At 41.5% G+C, this 20,371-nt stretch overlaps 1 protein-coding gene and 1 pseudogene across 1 annotated transcript in view; one reads left to right on the top strand and one right to left on the bottom strand.

The window, feature by feature from the left end:
* The window catches only part of MCUB (mitochondrial calcium uniporter dominant negative subunit beta), a 90,185-nt gene extending 73,718 nt beyond the window's left edge, over positions 1 to 16,467 (bottom strand). Inside the window, 1 exon segment of the mRNA XM_049631020.1 lies at positions 16,261 to 16,467. Coding sequence (XP_049486977.1) covers positions 16,261 to 16,362 — 102 coding nt within the window. The 5' untranslated portion in view covers positions 16,363 to 16,467.
* LOC125924178 (uncharacterized) lies at positions 4,815 to 4,943 on the top strand (annotated as a pseudogene).
* Positions 16,468 to 20,371: the final 3,904 nt, after the last annotated feature.

Here is a 20,371-nt window from a genome sequence, read left to right as displayed (position 1 = left end):
TACTAGCACAAAAACAGACACTTCAAATACACACACACACACACACACACACACACACACACACACACACTGGAGGATTACTCAGCAATCAAAAAGAATGAAATCTTGCCATTTGCAACAACGTGGATGGAACTAGAGGGTATTATGCTAAGCAAAATCAGTCAGAGAAAGACAAAGATCATAGGACTTCACACAAGGGAAGGGAAGCAAAATATAAAAACAGGGAGGGGGACAAAATATAAGAGACTCTTAAATATGGAGAACAAACTGAGGGTTGCTGGAGGGGTTGTGGGGGCATGGGCTAAATGGGTAAGGGGCATTAAGAAGGGCACTTGCTGGGATGAGCACTGGAGGTTATACATAGGGGACAAATCACTGGAATCTACTGAAATCATTATTGCACTATATGCTAACTAACTTGGATGTAAATTAAAAAATAAAAATAATGATAATAATAAAAAAACATAACAAAACACCTTTGTACTTTTACACGACAAATTTCCATATGAAACTGGTATGGCTGGGTCATCTTTATGGTACACTTCAAACTTTAATCTCATAGCTCTTACAAAATTCAAGTGTCCATTTCACACTATGAAACAAGTTTTAGTAGTGTTGGAAGCTCTCCTTCAACTCAATCAGCATAATCAAATCCTGAAAAGATACTCCTTTATTTATTTATTTTTTTAAAGTGAGAGAGAACTTACCCTACTAATAAAGCAGAGTGGCTGTTGGGGCACAGGCCTTAGAGGCCATAGGCCGGGTTTGAGCCTTGGCTGCTTCCGCAAGTGATCAGCAAATAGGGGGTAATGTGGACACCTATCTCCCAGGACTCCCGTGAGGGGACTGAGATAGTGAGGAAAGAGCGGAAGGCAGTGTCTAACACATGCTATGTATTAGCTATCATTATATATGTATTATTAACCAAACAAAAGCAGTATGGACTTCAATAGCTGCTGGTAGAAGAAAAGGAAAACATTACCTAGAGGCTTGACTGTGAAAAAAATAACCTCCTTTGTTAAAAATTATTTACTAGGGATGCCTGGGTGGCTCAGTCGGTTGAGTGTCCGACTTCGGTTCAGGTCATGATCTCACGGTTCGTGGGTTCGAGCCCCGCATCGGGCTCTGTGTTAACAGCTCAGAGCCTGGAGCCTGCTTCAGATTCTGTGTCTCCTCCTCTCTCTTCCCCTCTCCTGCTCATGCTCTGTCTCTGAACAATAAATAAATTATAAAAAACAATTTTTTTTAAATGATTTACTAAAGCACCTGAAGTCTTAACCTGGCCCAGTAAGGCAGAATTTTGTAATTCATTTTAAAGAAGGCTAATGTTTAAAGGAATAGTAAGGAAATAACTTACGAGTGGTTATCTGGTTGGGTCCTTCAAACTAAGGGTTACCACTCCCCTCAAGGTGGTCTTGGGTCCACCTTCTCCAACAACAGCCCCCCAACTAGCCCAGGGTTACTGCACCATCCCTGGCAGTTCCCCTGCACCGGCACCCCTGTGCGCAGTCCTTTGTGTATAAACTCTCCTCTGATTATCCTTATCTGGCTGAGCCATCTGTTTCCTGCTGAGATTCTGAATTATACAATCACTTTATACTCTGACTAGTGGTCCAGAGAGTTCCCACATCATGACATGCTTTTACACTTTGGAGTACTGTTTTCCTCTGCCAATTTGATAGGTTAAAAAAAAAAAAAAAGAGAAATGCATCCATTTCCCTATTGTGTCTGCATTTATCAGTGATGCTTACTATTTTTCATATGTTTATTAGGCATTTTTAACTTCCTTTACCCATTTCTCTACTGAGATCTTAGTGGATTTTTTAAAATAAGTTTGAATGATCTTCATATATATATCTGCTATTTGGATGAAGGAATAAACATCTACTTGACTCAGCTTAAGCAAGGATAGAATTTACTTTAAGGGCATAAGGATCTCTCTCATGGAGCCTCAATGGAAGGATTTAGTTGTGCCTTGGGAATGGACTAGAACCAGGGACTGGAGTGTCATACTGAGGTTAGTGAGTCCCCTTGATCCACGTTTCATTTCTCCTCTTCCCTATTTGTCGGCACATTCTGCTTTATCACTACAAAATTATTTTCACTGCTTCCTACTCCACAGGGTAGAAAATGATCATTACCAAACATCACAAGAGCAGCCAACAGGAATAGCAATCCTAAACCCCATTCCTACTTCCTGGGTCAGGTGGCCAGTTGAATGAAAGTAGTCATGTCCTACTAAGACGGCAAACTCCGCTGTAACCATGTATCTGAGAGTGGGAAAGATACCTGAAAAAGAAGACTGGCAGAGACCACAAAGGTGTTTTCTGAAGTTTCAAAACCAATAACACTACCATGCTAAAATATAATTCTTACAGTTTTAATGCTCAATATTTGCCTATGAAAAACCTTTTATAATGTCTTTAAGCAGGATAATTGTAAATACAGTATTAAGATATTTCATACTAATTCAGTTCCAAAGGTATGTTCAAGTAATATCATTTCTAAGAGGTTAGACTTTGATGTTTCCATACAATTGCAGGCATAACAACAATGGTTGATTACAATGCTTAGTTACTGGCATAATTCAGACGTCACTGATTAAACGTGGCACAATCCTACTAAATGGAATAAACTAATTGAAGGAAACTGCCTGGATTCATCACAAAGCGAATGTCTTATGCAAAGATGGGCTGTAACGTATTAGCGGAGATCTGTGCTTAAGGTCAAAAGGACAACAATTCAAGTAGCACACCTGGGTCCTGGGTGACTTCTAGGCATGACCTCACAGAAAACATCCTAAATCCGAACGTTTACAGAAAGAATATTATATTACAAGGCCAAAACATAAACCACCGCAACTAAATAGTCATTACATTCTAAGCAATCCAAAAGTTTTCCTTGATAGAGAAGTCAGTAAGGAGTGGACAGCAAGAGGTACTAAGTTTTAGCTGAATTTATCAATCTGCAGACTTCAGCAGTTTCTGACTTTGGGAAGGCTATCAAAGACTGTGTACCTAAGGGACCTCACAGAACATCAGCAATAAAAGGAACCTTACAGGGCACCTCAGCTGACCTCCCATTTTGACCTTGACCTGACCCAGATATCAACTAACTCTTCTCAAGCCTACTTTTTGGCTTCTCAATAATCCACCCCTTATCTTCCTACCTGCTTAGTCTAACTTCCTCATGTACTTGTAAGTCTTTCTTCTGGATCTGTCAGATCTGTTCCTCTATGGGTTGGACTCCGTGTTCCTGGAACAGTCAAGTGTTGCTTCCTTGATTTCTGATTTAGACTATAGACACTATATCCAAATTACCACCTCTTTAACCAGTGCCCCAACCACGGTCTGGCCTCATCTCCCATCCTACCATGGCCTTACCAGGTTGGCCATGCCCACGAAAGTAGCTGTTACTTCCAAGCGCTGCACAGGTATTGCCCCATCCCACCTGTGAGGGTTATCAATTTACTTCCAGGAAGCTCCAAATTCACCCTTTTGGACTTCCCTGTGAAAATGGATCTGGGCCCTTCCAGTGTTTTTCCTTTGCTGGTTGGCACTGAAGTTTTGTCAGCAGGCAGCACTGGGGAGATGCCAGAAGAGGAAAAGGGGCTCTGCTTCCTAGTTCTGGTGTGCTCACTGAACAGGCTCCTGCAGTGCTTCTCTACTGTCTGCCTGTGTTCTTCTAACTTAAGAGTCCTGTGCTTTAGTGAGCAGTCTATCCAACAGTCAATAGCCAGAATATATACAGATAGTTTCTTAAACTGAGCTGAGCTCTGCATATGTAGTCTGCCCAATCTTAGGTGTGATTTCCTTGCTCTGAAGCAGCACAGGGTAACGACTTTCTTCCACAGGATACCTTCTTAGATATTTGCAAACAAATATTTGCTTCTTCTTCGCCTTCTTTTCACCAGATTAAAAATATCTGGCCCCTTTAATGATCTTCTATATGAATCCCCAATATCTTAATCGCTTTCTGGATGTACCTCCCTCCCCACCAGCTTGTCAGCGTCTCTTCTGAGGTACTGCCTCAGAAATAAAACGTAACATCCTGGTGCAGGATGCAGTAGGACAGTCCTGATCCAATGTAATGGACGACGGCTTGCTGTGATCAGGATGTTCTACTTTCCTTCAGTCAGTCGAATCCTATACTCATCCTATACTTTTACCCTCATTAGGAAAAAAGGCTTGCTTTCTTCTAGGAATGATACATGCTTACCAAGCGCACAGTAATCTGCTGCAGTATGGAATAAGAAGCCTCCAGAAAAAGATAATTCCACAGGACCTAGGATGATCTTTTATGCTGTGACAATGCTAGGTTAGGCACAGGCACCATTCAGGATACTATAATATGTTCAGATCAGTGATAATAGTATTATGTATTTCCACTTACATGTATTTTCTATATAATACATGTTGTATACTATGTATCACATATCACATATATATATATATATATATATTATATATATAATAGGCCTGCAAACAACTGTCTCATTAAAGCCTTATTAATGTATCATAGACAAGCATAGCATCCAAGTTCAAGGCATACACAGGTGTGCATGTGTATGGTAATCTAACCATTTCATGATATAAAATGATAATTACACTGTAGAACATGAAAAGCAATGGGAAAGGAAAACATTTCTTATATCTCAAAGTCAATAAAAGTAATGCATTTAAGACTGATCAACAGTGATATCCAAGCCTGACAAATTAAAGTTAAAAAGCCAGCATATAAGCCAAAAAGAGGAGACTGAGTAAATAATGTGGTGAGGAGACATTACACAAAGTCATATTAATAAATCTCTTTCTATCGCTTCTCGGCCTTTTGGCTAAGATCAAGTGTAGTATCTGTTCTTATCAGTTTAATAAATCTCTTTCTGAACATACCCTGAACTACAGTGGATTAATCTCAATAGTATATTACGTACTAAAATATATTTCACTCTAAAACACAGCATCTTTCAACAATCCTAAGTATCCAATTAAGATCTCCCTTTTTTAGACCATATTTCTAACAGAAACAATGCAATTAAATTCCTATACTAGATATATAGGATATTAACCATCACAATTCTTCTCAAGGAAGTCTTTCCCTAAAACCATACTGTCAACATCTTCTCCCAAGTGTACCTTTTTTCTCCTCCTTATCAAGTGTCATTGCATAAACTTGAATTCTGGCTTTAGCTTCTAATTGAACCATTAGAAATTTCCCTTCCTTAGCTTACAGTGTATAAGTGAGACTACACCATTTTCTATTAAGCTGCAGCCCAGAGGGCAGCTAATAATGAACCCAACAAGGTGTCAAATGTTCCTGTTCTAGCCCAAATTAAAAATGCTGCCTTTCCACCATTTCCTTTTTAAGTTTTCCAGAAAGAAATAAAAGTTTCCCTGTAAATATCTATTGTTGAGGAACACATATAAACATAGTTCAAGAGAGCCTCAGAAATTCAGAGCCCACAAAAAGCAAAACTTTCTTGTTTCTGGCCAAGGGAACGGCAGCAGAAACAGCTAAATGTCCACCAAAATCCATCTCTCTTCTTCCACAGTTATCAAGTTTTAGCTGGAATGTGGCTCCCTGCCAGGACCACATCTCTCAGCCCCCTTGTAGCTAAATGTGGCCACGTGACATATCCAACGAAATAGTGGAACACGAGCACGAGTGTTATGTGACATTAATAATCCTAGCCCACTAACACCTTGCAAGTATTAAAAAAAAAACAAAAAACAAAAAACAAACAAATAAAACCCACCTAAGGTCCTTTGACCCTGGAAGCTACATGTTGACGATGACAGAGAAAATGGTCAGATCAGGGTCCCTGAATGATTGTGTGCATCAGAGTTAGCGCAGACCTAAAAAATTCACCTCAGAACCATTTCCTAGAAAGAAAAAACTGGCTTAAAAAAATGTTTAATTATTGTTGGGTCTTTTGTTTCAGCAAAAGTTGAACTTCACAGCTCATCCCAATCAATAAAGATAACAGAAAATTCACTTAGAAAATGGTTTAGGAAAGGAAAAGGAAGGAAAAATAGTACATGTACACTGACTGTAAGCTCTAATGCTAGATTCAGATTAAAGGCAAATGGTACCCAGGGTTTAATGATAATTCACCAGAGAAATAAATCCACTGGAATAAATGCCTGTGTCAATATACTGCTCCTTGAATACTCCTTACACAAGTCTTCACTACTTTATCCATCATGTCACGTCTCCTACAGAATGAGAACTCACCACAGAACCTGGATTGTTCCCCTGCCTTCAGACAGCAACTCATTATCTTAGTCCCAGCCTTCCCATGCACTTCCTTCTCTCGTTCCCGCCAGGCACTGGGGCCTCATGATCAGCTCTGACCAAAATCTACAGAAATACCTATGCATCTTCACAATTCTTCCTTTCGTTCTTCCCATTGTTCTAGTTCCTGTTATTCCAGCTTCATGTACACTAACCAGGACTTCACGATGGGTCTTTGGTCATGTACTCACTTACCTCATCCCACTATACACACACTGGATTGCCAGATCCAGATTCCTCTTCTGGAACAGCAGCTCTTTACTACTGACAAAATCCTGGTATACAGTCTACAGGCCGGGGGTTGGCAAACTATAACTTCTGGGCCAAATGTGGCCTACTGCCATTTTTAAAAATAAAGTTTATTGGAAAACACACTATTCATTTATGTATTGTCTATAACTGCTTTCACATTACAATGCCAGAGTTGAGTTATTTGTGACACAGACTCCAGGATGCAAAGCCTAAAATGTTCACTATCTGGACCTTAATAGAAAATGATCAGGGCACCTGGGTGGCTCAGTTGGTTAAGCGTCTGACTCTTGATTTCGGGTTAGGTCACAATCTCGCAGTTCATAAGTTTGAGCCCCATGTCCAGCTCTGCACTGACGGTGCGGAGCCTGCTTAGGATTCTCTCTCTCTTCCTCTCTGTGCCTCCCCCCACTGCACACTCGCTCGCTCTCTCTCTCAAAATAAATAAAAACTTAAAAAAGAAAAGATCACATGATCAGCATGTGGTATAGACCAACATCTTTTCTCAAAGACAATGGCAGCTATCTTCTTATTCCTTATTCATTTAGCAATACTATAACCACCTGCACTGGCAGAATAAGAAATACAAACATATATACATATGCCCAAAGATATAAAACATATGGTACCTCCCTTTAACCAGACCCTAAGCTCTGAAAGACCAAGTGATGGTCATCTTATTGCAACTCCATGCTCCAAAGTACAGTATGCCCCACATCTGGAATGGTGGTAAAAAGATGGTTACAGGAAAGGATCTGCAGGCTTCCTAACATCAAAAAATGTATTCTTTTCTTTGGGGGTTATTTTCCAAAAGGTTAATCTTATATTTTGCCCAGGAGCTGTATCTTACAAATAAACATCTGTATCATCAATTTTTTTTAAATTTTTTTTAATGTTTATCTTTGAGAGAAAGAGAGAGAGAGAGAGAGAGAGAGAGAGAGAGAGAGAGAGACAGAGCACAAGCAGGGGAGGGGCAGGGAGAGAGGGAGACACCGAATCCACAACAGGCTCCAGGCTCGGAGCTGTCAGCACAGAGCCCAACACGGGGCTCCAACCCATGAACCATGAGATCATGACCTGAGCTGAAGTCAGATGCTCAACGGACTGAGCCACCCAGACACCACCCATTGATTTTAAATATTCTAAATTATTCAAGTTTTAACAATAAAGCCTTTAGTACTAACACTAATAATTTTGGCAATCACAAAACCTCACTTTCCAAGTCTAAAACCAGTATGATCTAATACTGGGAGAATCCCATTTAGGAAAGCCCTGGTCTATGGAGACAAGTGCTACCTTCCCCACATATAAACAATCCTCCTAAATCAACGCCACACTTTAAGAACAGCCAAGACCATTATCAAAAAAGAAATGGTAAGTGTTGACAAGGTGGTGAAGAAAAGGGAACTCTTGTGCACTGCTGGTGGGAGTACAGAAAAGCTCCTTTAAAAAATTAAAAACAGGGCTACCATATGATTCAGCAGTTCCACTCCTGGGTACTTAGCAGAGGAAATAAAAACCACTAACTTGAAAAGATATGTACCCCCATGTCCATGGCAGCATTATTTATAATAGCCAAGATATGGAAACAACCTAAGTGTCCATCAATAGATGGATGAATGGATAAAGAAAATGTGGTATAAATACACAATGGAATATTATCCAGCCATAAAAAAAGAATGAAATCTTGCCATTTGCAATAACATGGATAGGCCTTGGGGGGGCGCCTGGGTGGCTCAGTCGGTTAAGCATCTGACTTCAGCTCAGGTCACGATCTCACGGTTTGTGAGTTCGAGCCCCACATCAAGCTCTGTGCCAAGAGCTCAGAACCTGGATTCTGCTTTGGATTCTGTGTCTTCCTCTCTCTCTGCCCCTCCTCACTTGTGCTCTGTGTGTCTCTCTCTCAAAAATAAGCATTAAAAAAAAAAAAAAAAAAAAAAAAAAAAAAACATGGATAGACCTTGAGGATATTATGCTAAGTGAAACAAGTCAGAGAAAGACAAATGCCAGATGATCTTGCCTATATGTGGAATCTAAACTTTTTTTAAATGTTTATTTTTGGAAGAGATAAAGACAGAGTGCAAGCGGGTGGAGGGGTGGGGGGAGGACAGAGAGAATCTGAAAAGGCTCCAGGCTCTGAGCTGTCAGCACAGAGCCCAATGGGGGGGCTCAAACTCACAAACTGTGAGATCATGATCTGAGCCGAAGTTGGATGCTTAACTGACTGAGCCACCCAGGCGCCCCTTACCTATATGTGGAATCTAAAAAAGAGAAGGGAAGAAAGGAAAAAAAACAAGCTCACAGATACAGAGCAGATGGGCGGATGCCAGAGGTGGGGGATGGGTGAAATGGGTGAAATGGGTGAAGATGGTCAAAAGGTACAAACTCCCAGTTAAAAAAATGTCATGGGGATGTAATACACAGCGTGGTGACTATAGGTAATAACACTGTATTGCATACTTGAAAGCTGCTACCAGAGTAAACCTTAAAAGTTCTCATAAGAAAAACACTTCTGAAACTATGTCTTGACACACATACAATATACATATACAATACATATTTACAATATATACAAATATATATTTACAATATATACAAATATATATTTACAATATATACAAATATATATTTACAATATATACAAATATTGAATCACTATGTTGTAAACCTGAAATGAATATAATGTTGTATGTCTTATACCTCAATTAAAAAACAAAACAAACAAAAAAAAAAAAAACCAGCCAACAAAATACACACCCTTACACACCAGGCTGTCTGTCCTTACATAATTTATGTTTCATTAGATTATGTTAATAATGTCCTTTAAAAATCCTGATTTGAAAGCATATCTGAGGGAAAAAAACTAACCAAAATATTATTTAGGATTACTGCTTTCTTTTAATAGAAAAATATGATAAATAACATTTTGATTAACTTTTTAGAAACCTTCAATTATTCAAGGCTCACATCCCTAAGAGTAGGTAAGAATGCTTTAGGTGTTCCCGGCTAGATGAAGTGAAGAGGAAACGGAGAAGGTTAGGCATAAAGAAAGCATACCATTAAGAAACTCTATGTAATATTTAGTTATCCGTCCACTCATCCCTCTACCCAACAAGCACGTATTATTCAGGGCAGAGGCCATCAGAGGTGAGGAGAAATAGCTCTGACCACAAGGTCCTGAGAGAATGCAAGAGGGAAAACCATTCAAGCACACCTGTAACACATGGGATGCATTAAGTGCTGCGGAAGAGAAAAAAGAACGTGGAGTTAATTCTGCTGGCAGAGACCTGTGCACCTCATCAAAAAGGGGCTCCAGGGAGTGGGTGGGCGGGTACTGGAACTCAGCCTTGGAGGAAGTGTAGAATCAGGAGAGTGAAGAAGGGTGATTTGGGGGGCGGGGAATAAAGCTGCCTAGGGAGCAGCACAGATACCGACAAAGGGAGGCATGGAGCAGAAAGTGGGACTGATGGGATGAGGCCACAGGATTTCCCAATCAACTGCAGCTTATGTTTTAAAGCTTGCTTACCTTGGTTTCACTAATAACAAACCCATAAAAGGGTATTTACAAGGTCAAAAGAAACCATACTTTCCCCTGGAAAGTGGAAATTGCTTTATTACATATTATCTGAAACATTCCCAAAGCAGACTTGCAGAAATAAGTTATCAGACCATAAAATGTTACCACAAACATCCTCCAGCAAGAGCTCAGACAGCCAATGCTATGTTGATCTGTTTGCAGACATTTTCTAAAATGTTTTTTCAGGTTTACGGTCACATTACTGTCAACTCTCAGATAATAAAAATGTACACCTGTATTCCAGCTGCATTACTGGTGGAAAGAGCAGGTATTCATCAAACACCTTTCAAAATCCTCTCTTCAAATATCCCACTTAGCTCACTGGGGAAATTAATACCAAAAACAAAATATTTAACAAGAGACAGTCCACACATATGAACATCCATACCCACACACACACCCCCCCACACACAGAATCGGGAAAAGAACAAGAATTTGTCAAAAAGAATAACTTCTTCCTTCTTCCAACCAGGTTCAGGACATTTGTTATTTACTGTTAGGCCTAAGAGGTTAAAAATAATCTAACTCATCCCTAGGCCTCAGAAATGCGATTTGAGCATTCATTATAAAAGCACTCCCGGGGCACCTGGATGGCTCAGTGGGTTGAGCTCCCGACTCTTGATTTCTACTCAGGTCGTGATCTCATGGTCGAGATCGAGCCCCGTGTCTGGCTTTGCACTGACAGCTGCTTGGGATTCTCTCGCTCCCTCTCTCTCTCTGCCCCTCCCCTGCTTGCTCGCTTGTACATGGGTGCACTCTCCCTCTATCCCTCTCTCAAAAAATTAAACTTAAAAAAAAAAAAAAAGAATTTATTTCTTGGAAAAAAAAAAAAAAAAAAAGGCCTTCCTACAACAAAATAATTGAGAGTTCATCACCACTTGTGTCCACAGCAGTTCTGCAAACCACACCGTCTCAACCCAGTAAATACCAAAAGACCCTCAGAGAGAACACATACTTCCAGGATGATCCTTCAGGAAGACTTTTTTCCACCCTAAAGTTTGCCACAATAAAGCTTTGTGCACCTACCCATTTCCGTTTCTTGATAAGAGGTTTAATGTTTCATGTCACCTTTTGTTTCCGCTCACAGGCTATAGACGTTTCAACTCCGGTTCCGTCTCTTGTCTCTCTTTTCATGGCTCCCTATTCCTTGCCCTCACATCTATTTAGAGAAATTCTCTTCACTAGACTTTGTTTATGGTGATTTCATACAGCATTTCTCACCAATATTGTGAATCCTAGACAGAAATCTAATTATCCCCCAAAGAGCTGCCCAAAGCCTGGACTGCAGGGCTGTTTCCTTTATTAATGAACCTGTGTCTAAAGTAAAAATCATGTACAATCAAGTAATACCATTTATGAGTTAACAAAATAGGAAACTCTCAGAATAAGAGATTTGGTAGGTATTGCTAGTTGACCCAAACTATATTTGAAGTCAGGTGAGGACAGTGGAGGTAGCAAGGAGGTAGGATTCAGGCCAGGTGAAGGCACTAAGAAGAAAAAAAGGTGAGAGGACAGCAAAACAACTTCAGTACCACATTTAAGAGAGAACCATACATGTCAACCACATCTCAAGAAGAGTGAGAGAACCACAGCATCAAAGAATTTGATTCTTACAGCAACTCTATTCAGTACAATCAATATTTAGTGAGCACTTTCTCGGGGTGAAGCACATAGCAGAGACCGTGAGAACCAGAAACTGGTTTGCCACACTTCCACAATTAACTACTTAGAATATATTTGTTCAAACACCAAGAGCTGATTTTTTAAATTTCTTAAAAACGTATTTTCACGTTTTCCCATTAAAAGATCATTTCAGGGGCGCCTGGGTGGCTCAGTCAGTTAAGTGTCTGACTCTGAATCAGGTCATGATCTCACGGTCCGTGGGTTCGAGCCCCGCGTCGGGCTCTGTGCTGACAGCTCAGAGCCTGGAGCCTGTTTCGGATTCTGTGTCTCCCTCTCTCTCTGCCCCTCCCCCACTCATGCTCTGTCTCTCTTAAATATACTTAACGAAAATTTATTTTTAATTAAAAAAAGGTATGCTAATGTGGAAAATTCAGTAAACACATTTGGATGAGGGATCCCATACCATGCAGTGAACATACAGCTCTGAGAACAGAGTTGTTATTTGTTTAAAAAAAAAAAAAAAAAAAAAAAAAAAAACGAAAATACTGTGGTAAATGAAACAGGAATTAAAAAAAGATACTTCTAGAATATGGCTAAGATTACGCTGTTCTGTTTATTAACTATTGGCTTATAGCCTGTAGGTTAGCTCAAGATGTCTATTATAAAATGGTTCTAATGCTAGATACTCTTGAATAAGCAATATTTCACAGATGAAAACACTGGTAATGACAGAACAAAGTATCAGAGCGAGACTTAATCTATTCTGACATGCCTACCCCATCAAATCAATTTCAATTCCTTTTTAAAGGGAAAACAGTTATTACAATCACTAGGTAAAACTGCCATTTTACTGACTGCCTAAGATCATAAAAGAGGACTGTTCAACCATTAAGACATTCTGACACTGACAATATTTTATTCAACACTATATTTATATCCCCTGGTAAAATTACAAATGGCAACTTTAAAGATGGCAAGAGCTTTGGGGACCAATTAGATAAATCTTGTTTCGCAAAGGGAATACAACAGGCCCAAACAGACCGAATGACTTGGCTAAGTTCAGGGAGCTCACGGGTGGCAAGGCCAGGTGGGCACTCAGATGTTCCAACTGCCTAGCGCCAACTAAATTAGCTGCTCATTTCTCTGCTAGCACCTAAACACATTTAGCTTACACAGCTATTAGATCAACCAGTATTTGCCTCAGGTTTTCTACCAATGCTTCACAAAGACCTCATTCAACATATACTTGTCTGCTAATATATAGAATGATTTTCTAGCTTAGAGTTTGCCATAACACTCATTGTTAAACTGCAATAAAGAGCAAAATCTAAAAAAAAAACCAAAAAACAAAAAAACTGAGCACTAATACCTGAGTGCTGGGAAGATGGTAATGTTTAATATTTAACAAACTGGTCTAGAATGACTTTACCCCAGTATCTGCTATAGTGTAAGTACAATCTCCAACATATAACCAAGCGTTCTCCTCGGGAGAGAGCTCTGAAACCAGTATTACAGAATACATTGCAGTAATTACAAACACAGGAGGCAGAATGGGAGGAAAAGTATCAAATGAGAATGACTTAAATTCAAAAGGTAGAAACAATTTCTCAATGAACATTTGGTGGTGGGATTTAAACATGTGACGCTTTGTTTCTAGATGTTAAGAAAAAAAGTATACTCTGAAAGTACACTTGATTTTTTTTTTTTTTAGTTTTAAACACAGTTTATGGTAGGGACTAAAATGCTGTAGTGGGGGTTCTGAAATCTTACCGGGGGACTTCTCAAACTAAGCAGCAGAAAGCCCAAATTAAGAAAGGCACAATTAGGTAAGGGCTTTCTGTTTAGAGATAATTCGCCAGGTGCTATAACCACTCAAAGCTGCCTCCTGGAGAACAGAAAGGCCAGCAGGAGCCATGGATTGCCCTGACAACCACTCAGCCAGAATGCTACTGACAAGCAGAGATGCTGACACGGGAACGTGACCATGGACACCAGAGCATGCCTTGGCTAAAGGCAACACAACACACTCTGGCACTCTTTCGCTTCAGACTGAGTGCATTCTTAAACAATCCTGGTATACTAAACATACCTATGTTGACAAACTTTTTTCCACCCACAAAATACTGGCAGACAAGGATGAAAAATGTATTTTTCCAAACTTACTAAATCCTCCTCTAAAACACACTCATACTTTTAGAAAAGGCCAAATATAATTGGGAAAGCTAACCTGAAATACTATTATAATGACAGTCCTTGCAAGCTAGGATTTTATGAGCTATCGGGTTGCAAATATCACTTTTGTGGTTTTTTTCCTGCTGTTTTCATAGACTCCAGAGGTCTGAATGTTTGTGGCAAAAATATATAAAATACTTGTCTTTAGCCACAAGACTTTTCATATCAAATGGGGCGACCACAAACCAGTGAGACTTTAGAATGAAAAATGTCCCTACAGCCAGTTAATTTGATTTGCAGAAAATGGTTTAGTAGTCCTAGCCAAAACTAAGTGGCCAGGATATTTCTGTCAGGTTCTTTATGGTACGATTTCAAAGAGGCATATACAGAAGTAAACTCTTCTTTCAAGGGGTCTTTTATCAAACAAGTAAAATGGAAGCATTTTCATTTCTAAAGTTCAGTAAGTTGACTTAATAGCATGGACTGGCAAGACTTAAAACCAGTTAGAAACCAAATATAAGGTTTCTTGGGATGATTACCTAGAGACAAAGTACTAACCACTGTCTCCCTATGATTAAGCCTCATAAGCCCCGCTGTATCATTTTCTTTTAAAGGGCATCCACATTCCTGCTGGGGCATGCTTCAGCACCAGGTGGGAACAGCATCAGGTGGGAAATATGGAGAAGAGGGCTTAGAGCTGATCATTTGAGAAAGCGCAGCCAGTCTCGGGCTCCATAAAAATTCCACTTACTATTAAATGGGTTTAATAGAAAACTAAATTAATCTTTTGTTTAAATGATGGTATAGGGGCACCTGGGTGGCTCAGTCAGTTAAGCATTGACTCCAGCTCCTTCCAGCCCCATGCCCAGCTCTGCACTGACAGTGTAGAGCCTGCCTGGGACTCTCTCCCTCTCTCCCCCTCTCCCCCTCAAAAATACACTTAAAAAAAATAACAAATGGTGGTACAACAAAGGGGGTTCCTTGGGTTGTTTCACTGTTTGGTATTATCTTTGACTGTAAAGTGCAGTTTTTAATAAAGTACAATCTCGGGGCGCCTGGGTGGCTCAGTCGGTTAAGCGGCCGACTTCAGCTCAGGTCACGATCTCACGGTCCGTGAGTTCGAGCCCCGCATCGGGCTCTGGGCTGACGGCTCAGAGCCTGGAGCCTGCTTCTGATTCTGTGTCTCCCTCTCTCTCTGCCCCTCCCCTGTTCATGCTCTCTGTCTCAAAAAGAAATAAACGTTAAAAAAAATAATTAAAAAAAAATAAAGTACAATTTCAAACGTGGAAAACCTTCCTTCCAATTTGTGAAGTCTACCATTTTACATTTTAAGGAGTTTGCCCCTTTTCCTAGGCGTTAGTAATAAAATGCCCTTCACCGTTCTCTTTCAAACACTCAAAGGAAATTTAAAATATTTAAATATTTCCTCCAGCATTCAAAACTCTGAAGCCCAAAAATACTTGGAGGAAAAAAAAAAACAAACAGGAAGTGAAAGTGACAAGATAATGGCATGGCTTCTTTTCTGCTTTTCTTTGACACTGCGCAGCTAAACGTTATTTTTCTAACAATCTGAAAGTAATCTAAAGGGGGGAAGGGGTGAGAAAACTCAGAGACGCGCTCCCAAATCACACACACCTGGAAGGCTCTTGCTAATGGGTTCTTTCCTCATCAGGCTCAGTTAGGGCTCGTGTCAGGCTCCATCCCCATCCGAGTTACGCGCAGCATTTCCCCCTGGCTTTTCCAGGGCGCATCCACTCCCCTCCCTCTGCTCCAAGCTACGGTTCCACACTGGCCACAATACAACTGTGTCAAGCCAGCTGTTACTCACCGACGCACACTCATGATTCACCCGCGTGTCGGAACAAAACGCGAGTTTTTCTTCCCTCTTTTTAGAAGGGAGGGGCTGGCGGTTTTCAGGCTGGAAATTTCACTTTCCTACGACCGTGCACCCCCGGGGGGCAGCCCCTCCGCTCGATCGTTTTTCTATAGCTCCTCTCGGCACCGACCACCGAGCCGGCGGCAAAGTGACTGAGAACTCCTGAGCGCGCGGTGGCCGCCAAGAAACCGCCTCCCGGGGAGATTTTGCTGCTCCCCGGGCCGCCGCCCAGTGGCCGAGGTGATGCGCCTCCTCGCCGCCCGGGCCTCGCCTTCCCTCGGCGCCTGGGACCCACGTCTGCGGCCCGGGAGCCCACCTGCCGCCCACGCGCGGAGCCGGAGGGCCAGCCACACGCAGAGAACTTGCCGGCCGGCCGCTCGGCTTTCGCCGCCGCCCAAGTTGCGCTACGCAAACTTTTCCAGCCGCCCTCCCCCCGCCCCCACCCCTCCGGAGCCGGGCTCGGTCGCACCTGAGGCGTCGGCGTTCGCGGCGGCGGATGCACTCGGCCCGCGGGTCTGGGTGTCGGCGGCAGCCGCGGACGCCGCGGCCAGGGGCCCCTCAGGAGCATCATCCTGCCCGGGCGCGGGCTGCCGCGCGACTCAGCCGGCCATCGTCAGCCGCCGGCAGCAGGCGCTCTCGCGGCGCGCAGCCCGCCCCGCGCCTCCCACCGGCCCCCACCTCCCAGCGCCGGGGCCGCGCCGCCGGGCGGGGGGCGGGCTAAGGGGAGGGTGTGTCCCGCTTCCCGCGGCTCTCGAACACGCCCCGGCGCTGAGCGGGGCAGTTTTCTGTCCTCCGACCGAAAAAAAAAAAAAAAAAAGAAAAAAAGAAAAGAAAAAGGGGAGGGGCGCTAGTGAACCGCCCTCCCCCAGCTTAGATTTGGAGGGGCACAGCGCCAACGCTTGGCCGGCTCATCTTTTTACCCGCGGAAGACCCTTGTGGAATGAACGAGAGCAGGCGATCACACCCTTGGGAGCTGTTGCTTTCAATGCTCGCTGTTAATTCTGGGTACTTAGCTTCTCGATTCCCGCCCACTGGGCAAGGAGGCGCGGGGGTGAGGGGAAGAGAGCGTCAGGGATCTGGAGAGAGGCAGGGTCCCTTTGGAAGTTAATCTCAAAGACTGAGTGGGAAAGGGGGAGAGAAGCAGGTCGCCCAGGTTCCGGCTCGCACTTGGCTCCAAGGGTTGTGCTAAGGACTGAGATGGCCAATGAGCTCCAATTAGAGGGTCAGCTCAAGGCCTACTTCTGCCGGATGTTTGCTGTTCTCTAGATGGTGGCCCACCTGCAGCTCTTTGGGACCGTCTCTCCCACAGAATTGGCTACTCTTTGCAATCATGTTTTTAATAGAAAGAACTAAGGAACTGGAACGTAGTGTTCCCAGCAAGTGGGAAATGTAATGTTTTGTCTTGGAGACTTTGTTTAAAAAAACAAACAGCATTTCAGAGCAACCTAACCCAAGCTGAGAGCTTGGATTACTTACTTACAATACAGCTCCTAGATAAAATACAGGATGCCCAGTTAAATTTGAATTTCAAATACACAACACAGTATTTAAGTACGTCCCAAATATTGCATGGCTCGAACTCTTTAAAGAAAAATGGAATATTTGGGATATACTTAGATTAAATTATTTGTTGTTTATCTGTAATTCAAATTTAACTGGGCATCCTGTGTCATAAGTTGCTAAGTCTGCAAAAGGCTTGAAGTAATGAATAAAAACTGCCGAACAATGCAACAAGTGGCAAATCTCTCCTAATAATGATCTTTCTTCATTGAAAAAAGATGGAGATTTCTATGATAGCAAAAGCTTTGCCACCATTAAAATCTAATTCATATGTGTTAACTAGCATCTGTGTTTCAAAATACAATTGCCCTGGATAGTGACACATGAAACGTTAAGTCCACGTGGGAAGGTAATTTACCTGAGTTCTTTCCTCACGGTCTAAACAGGGGCGGGGGAGTTAATTTTGGCTACTGTGAATACTACTGCAATGAACATGTGAGTGCAGAGATCTTTTTTGTGACACTGATTTCATTTCCTTCAAATACATACCCCATAGTGGGATTTGCTGGGTCCATGGTAGTTCTATTTTTAATTTTTTCAACACCCTCCATTGCATTTTCTATAATAGCTGTACCAGTTTACATTCCTGCCAATAGTGAGCAAGGATTCCCTTTTTTCTAATAGCCAAGATATGGAAACAACCTAAGTGTCTATGGAGAGTTGAATGAATAAAGAAGATGTGACATATAATTATGTATCTATTATATATGCTCTATTACATATTATATATCTATTGTATACTATTAATAAATATATAATGTAATATTATTCGTCTGTAAAGAAGGAAATTCTGCCATTTGTACCATTATGGATGAATCTGGAGGACGTTATGCTAAGTGAAACAAGTCAGACAGAGAAAGACAAATACTATATATGTGGAATGTAAAAGAGTCATTCTCACTTATATGTGGAGTGTAAAAGAGTCATTCTCATAGAATCAGAGACTAGAACAGGGGTTACCAGGGGTTGGGAGATGGAGAAAATAGGGAGCTATTGGTCAAAGAGTACAAACTTTCAGTTGTAAAATAAATTCTGGGGACCTAATGCACAGCATGATGACCATAGTTAATCATACTACATTGTATGCTTGAAATTGACTAAGAGAGTAGATCTAACTTACCACATCAAAAAAAGTAACTATGTGAGGGGACAGATGTGTTAATTAACTTGATTGTGATAATCATTCACAATGCATACATATATCAAGCCATCGCATTTATACACTTTAAATATATACACTTTTTATTTGTCAATTATATCTCAACAGAGCTGGGGGAAAAAGAAGAAAAAGGAAGAAAAGAGTTTAATTAGGGAGAAAATGGAGAAGAGGAGGAGAAAATGTCTATTTTGGAGCACAGACTTTGCCTGTACATATCATTGTAATACTTTTTTCCCAATAGTATTCTGGCTACATTCCCCTTACTTAAATTTTCTTTTTTTTTAAAGTTTATTTATTTATTATGAAAGAGAGAGCATGCACTGGGGAGGGGCAGAGAGAGAGGGACAGAGAGAGAATCCCAAGCTAACAGCACAGAGCCCAATGTGGGGCTCGATCCCACAAACCCATGAGATCATGAACTGAACGGAAATCAAAAGTTGGACACTCAACCAACTAAGCCACCCAGGCACCCCTCCCGTTAATTAAATTTTCATAGCACAACAATTTTGTCATACTTTCTACAGAGATAATAGAAAAGATAACTGTCTTTTCTCTAGCATGTTGATGTGTTTTATACCACTGATAACTTAGAAAAGTGTCTTTAAGGGTTACAACTCACTATTGGTAATGTGTTCATTCTTAGGAATGTTCTTAAATTTGGGGAAACTTCCATCAAGTGTTTTTCATGTATGAGCTGTAATAATTCATTGGAAGAATATTCCACAGAGCAGCTTCTGGGTTCCTTCATTTCAAGTGTCATCTTTCGCTAGCCACAAACTTCCAGTAACTTGGCCCAACAGGACACATTCATACAGCAGTACAGTCTCTGGTTCTGTGCTTTTGGGTCACAACACAGGGTAAGTTGGCCCAGTAGGTGATAGGAGTATTCTTGGAAGTCATTTCTACATGGGTGTGGCTAGCAATAATCTAGTAAACCTGGAAGTGACTGTAAGCCACACAAAAATATCCCACTAAATCCAAACTAAATGTATCTCCAACTTGACTTCCTTTTTGCTGGATCTTGAAAATGGCCATAATTACTCAGCCAACTGACACAAGAAAATGTGTGATAGAGAAGTGGTTGGGGAAAAAAAGAGCGAAAGGTCTTTATTTCAGTTAAAATATCTCACTTTCGAGGCACCTGGGTGGCTCAGTCGGTTAAGCGTCCAACTTTGTTTCAGGTCATGATCTCACTGTTTGTGGGGCCAAGCCCCTACATCGGGTTTTGCACTGATTAGTCCCTGCTTGGGATTCTCTCTCTCTTCCTCTCTCTCTGCCCCTACCTGACTCATGCTTTCTCTCTCTTTCAAAATAAAGAAAATAAAACTTAAAAAAAAAAGTCTTACTTTTAGAAAAATTACAAAAACGTATCACCAAGTGAATACATTGCTACAGACCCTCACTCCACTGCAAGTGTCTTGGAAGAGGCTTGTGCACGTAAAGATCCCTGAAACTTTAAAGTTTATTTTTATTTATTTTGAGGGAGAGAGAATGTACACACATGCCCATGTGTGCTCAGGAGCAGGGGAGGGGGAGAGAGAGAGAGAATCCCAGGCAGGCTCTGCACTATCAGCACGGAGCCTGATGTGGGGCCCAAACTGCGATATCGTGACCCCAGCAGAGATCAAGAGTCAGACATTTAACCAACTGAGCCACCCAGGAGCCCCTGAAACTTTAAACTGAATCAACTTTACTGGCACCCAGGTCCTCAATAAATGCTGTTATTATAACTATAAACCATTCCATGGCACTCAGCGCCTGCCTATTTTGTAGCATTTATCACACTATGTATTTGCACTTATGTCTGGCTCTCCAGCTAGATTATAAATGCAGGAGCAGGTGCTTGGTTTTATTAATCTTT

Source organism: Panthera uncia, chromosome B1 (genome assembly GCF_023721935.1).
Source record: "Panthera uncia isolate 11264 chromosome B1, Puncia_PCG_1.0, whole genome shotgun sequence".
In the NCBI taxonomy this organism is placed as follows: domain Eukaryota; kingdom Metazoa; phylum Chordata; class Mammalia; order Carnivora; family Felidae; genus Panthera; species Panthera uncia.
Note: the sequence above shows the minus strand (reverse complement) of the source record. Positions and strands in the feature narration are given on the sequence as shown.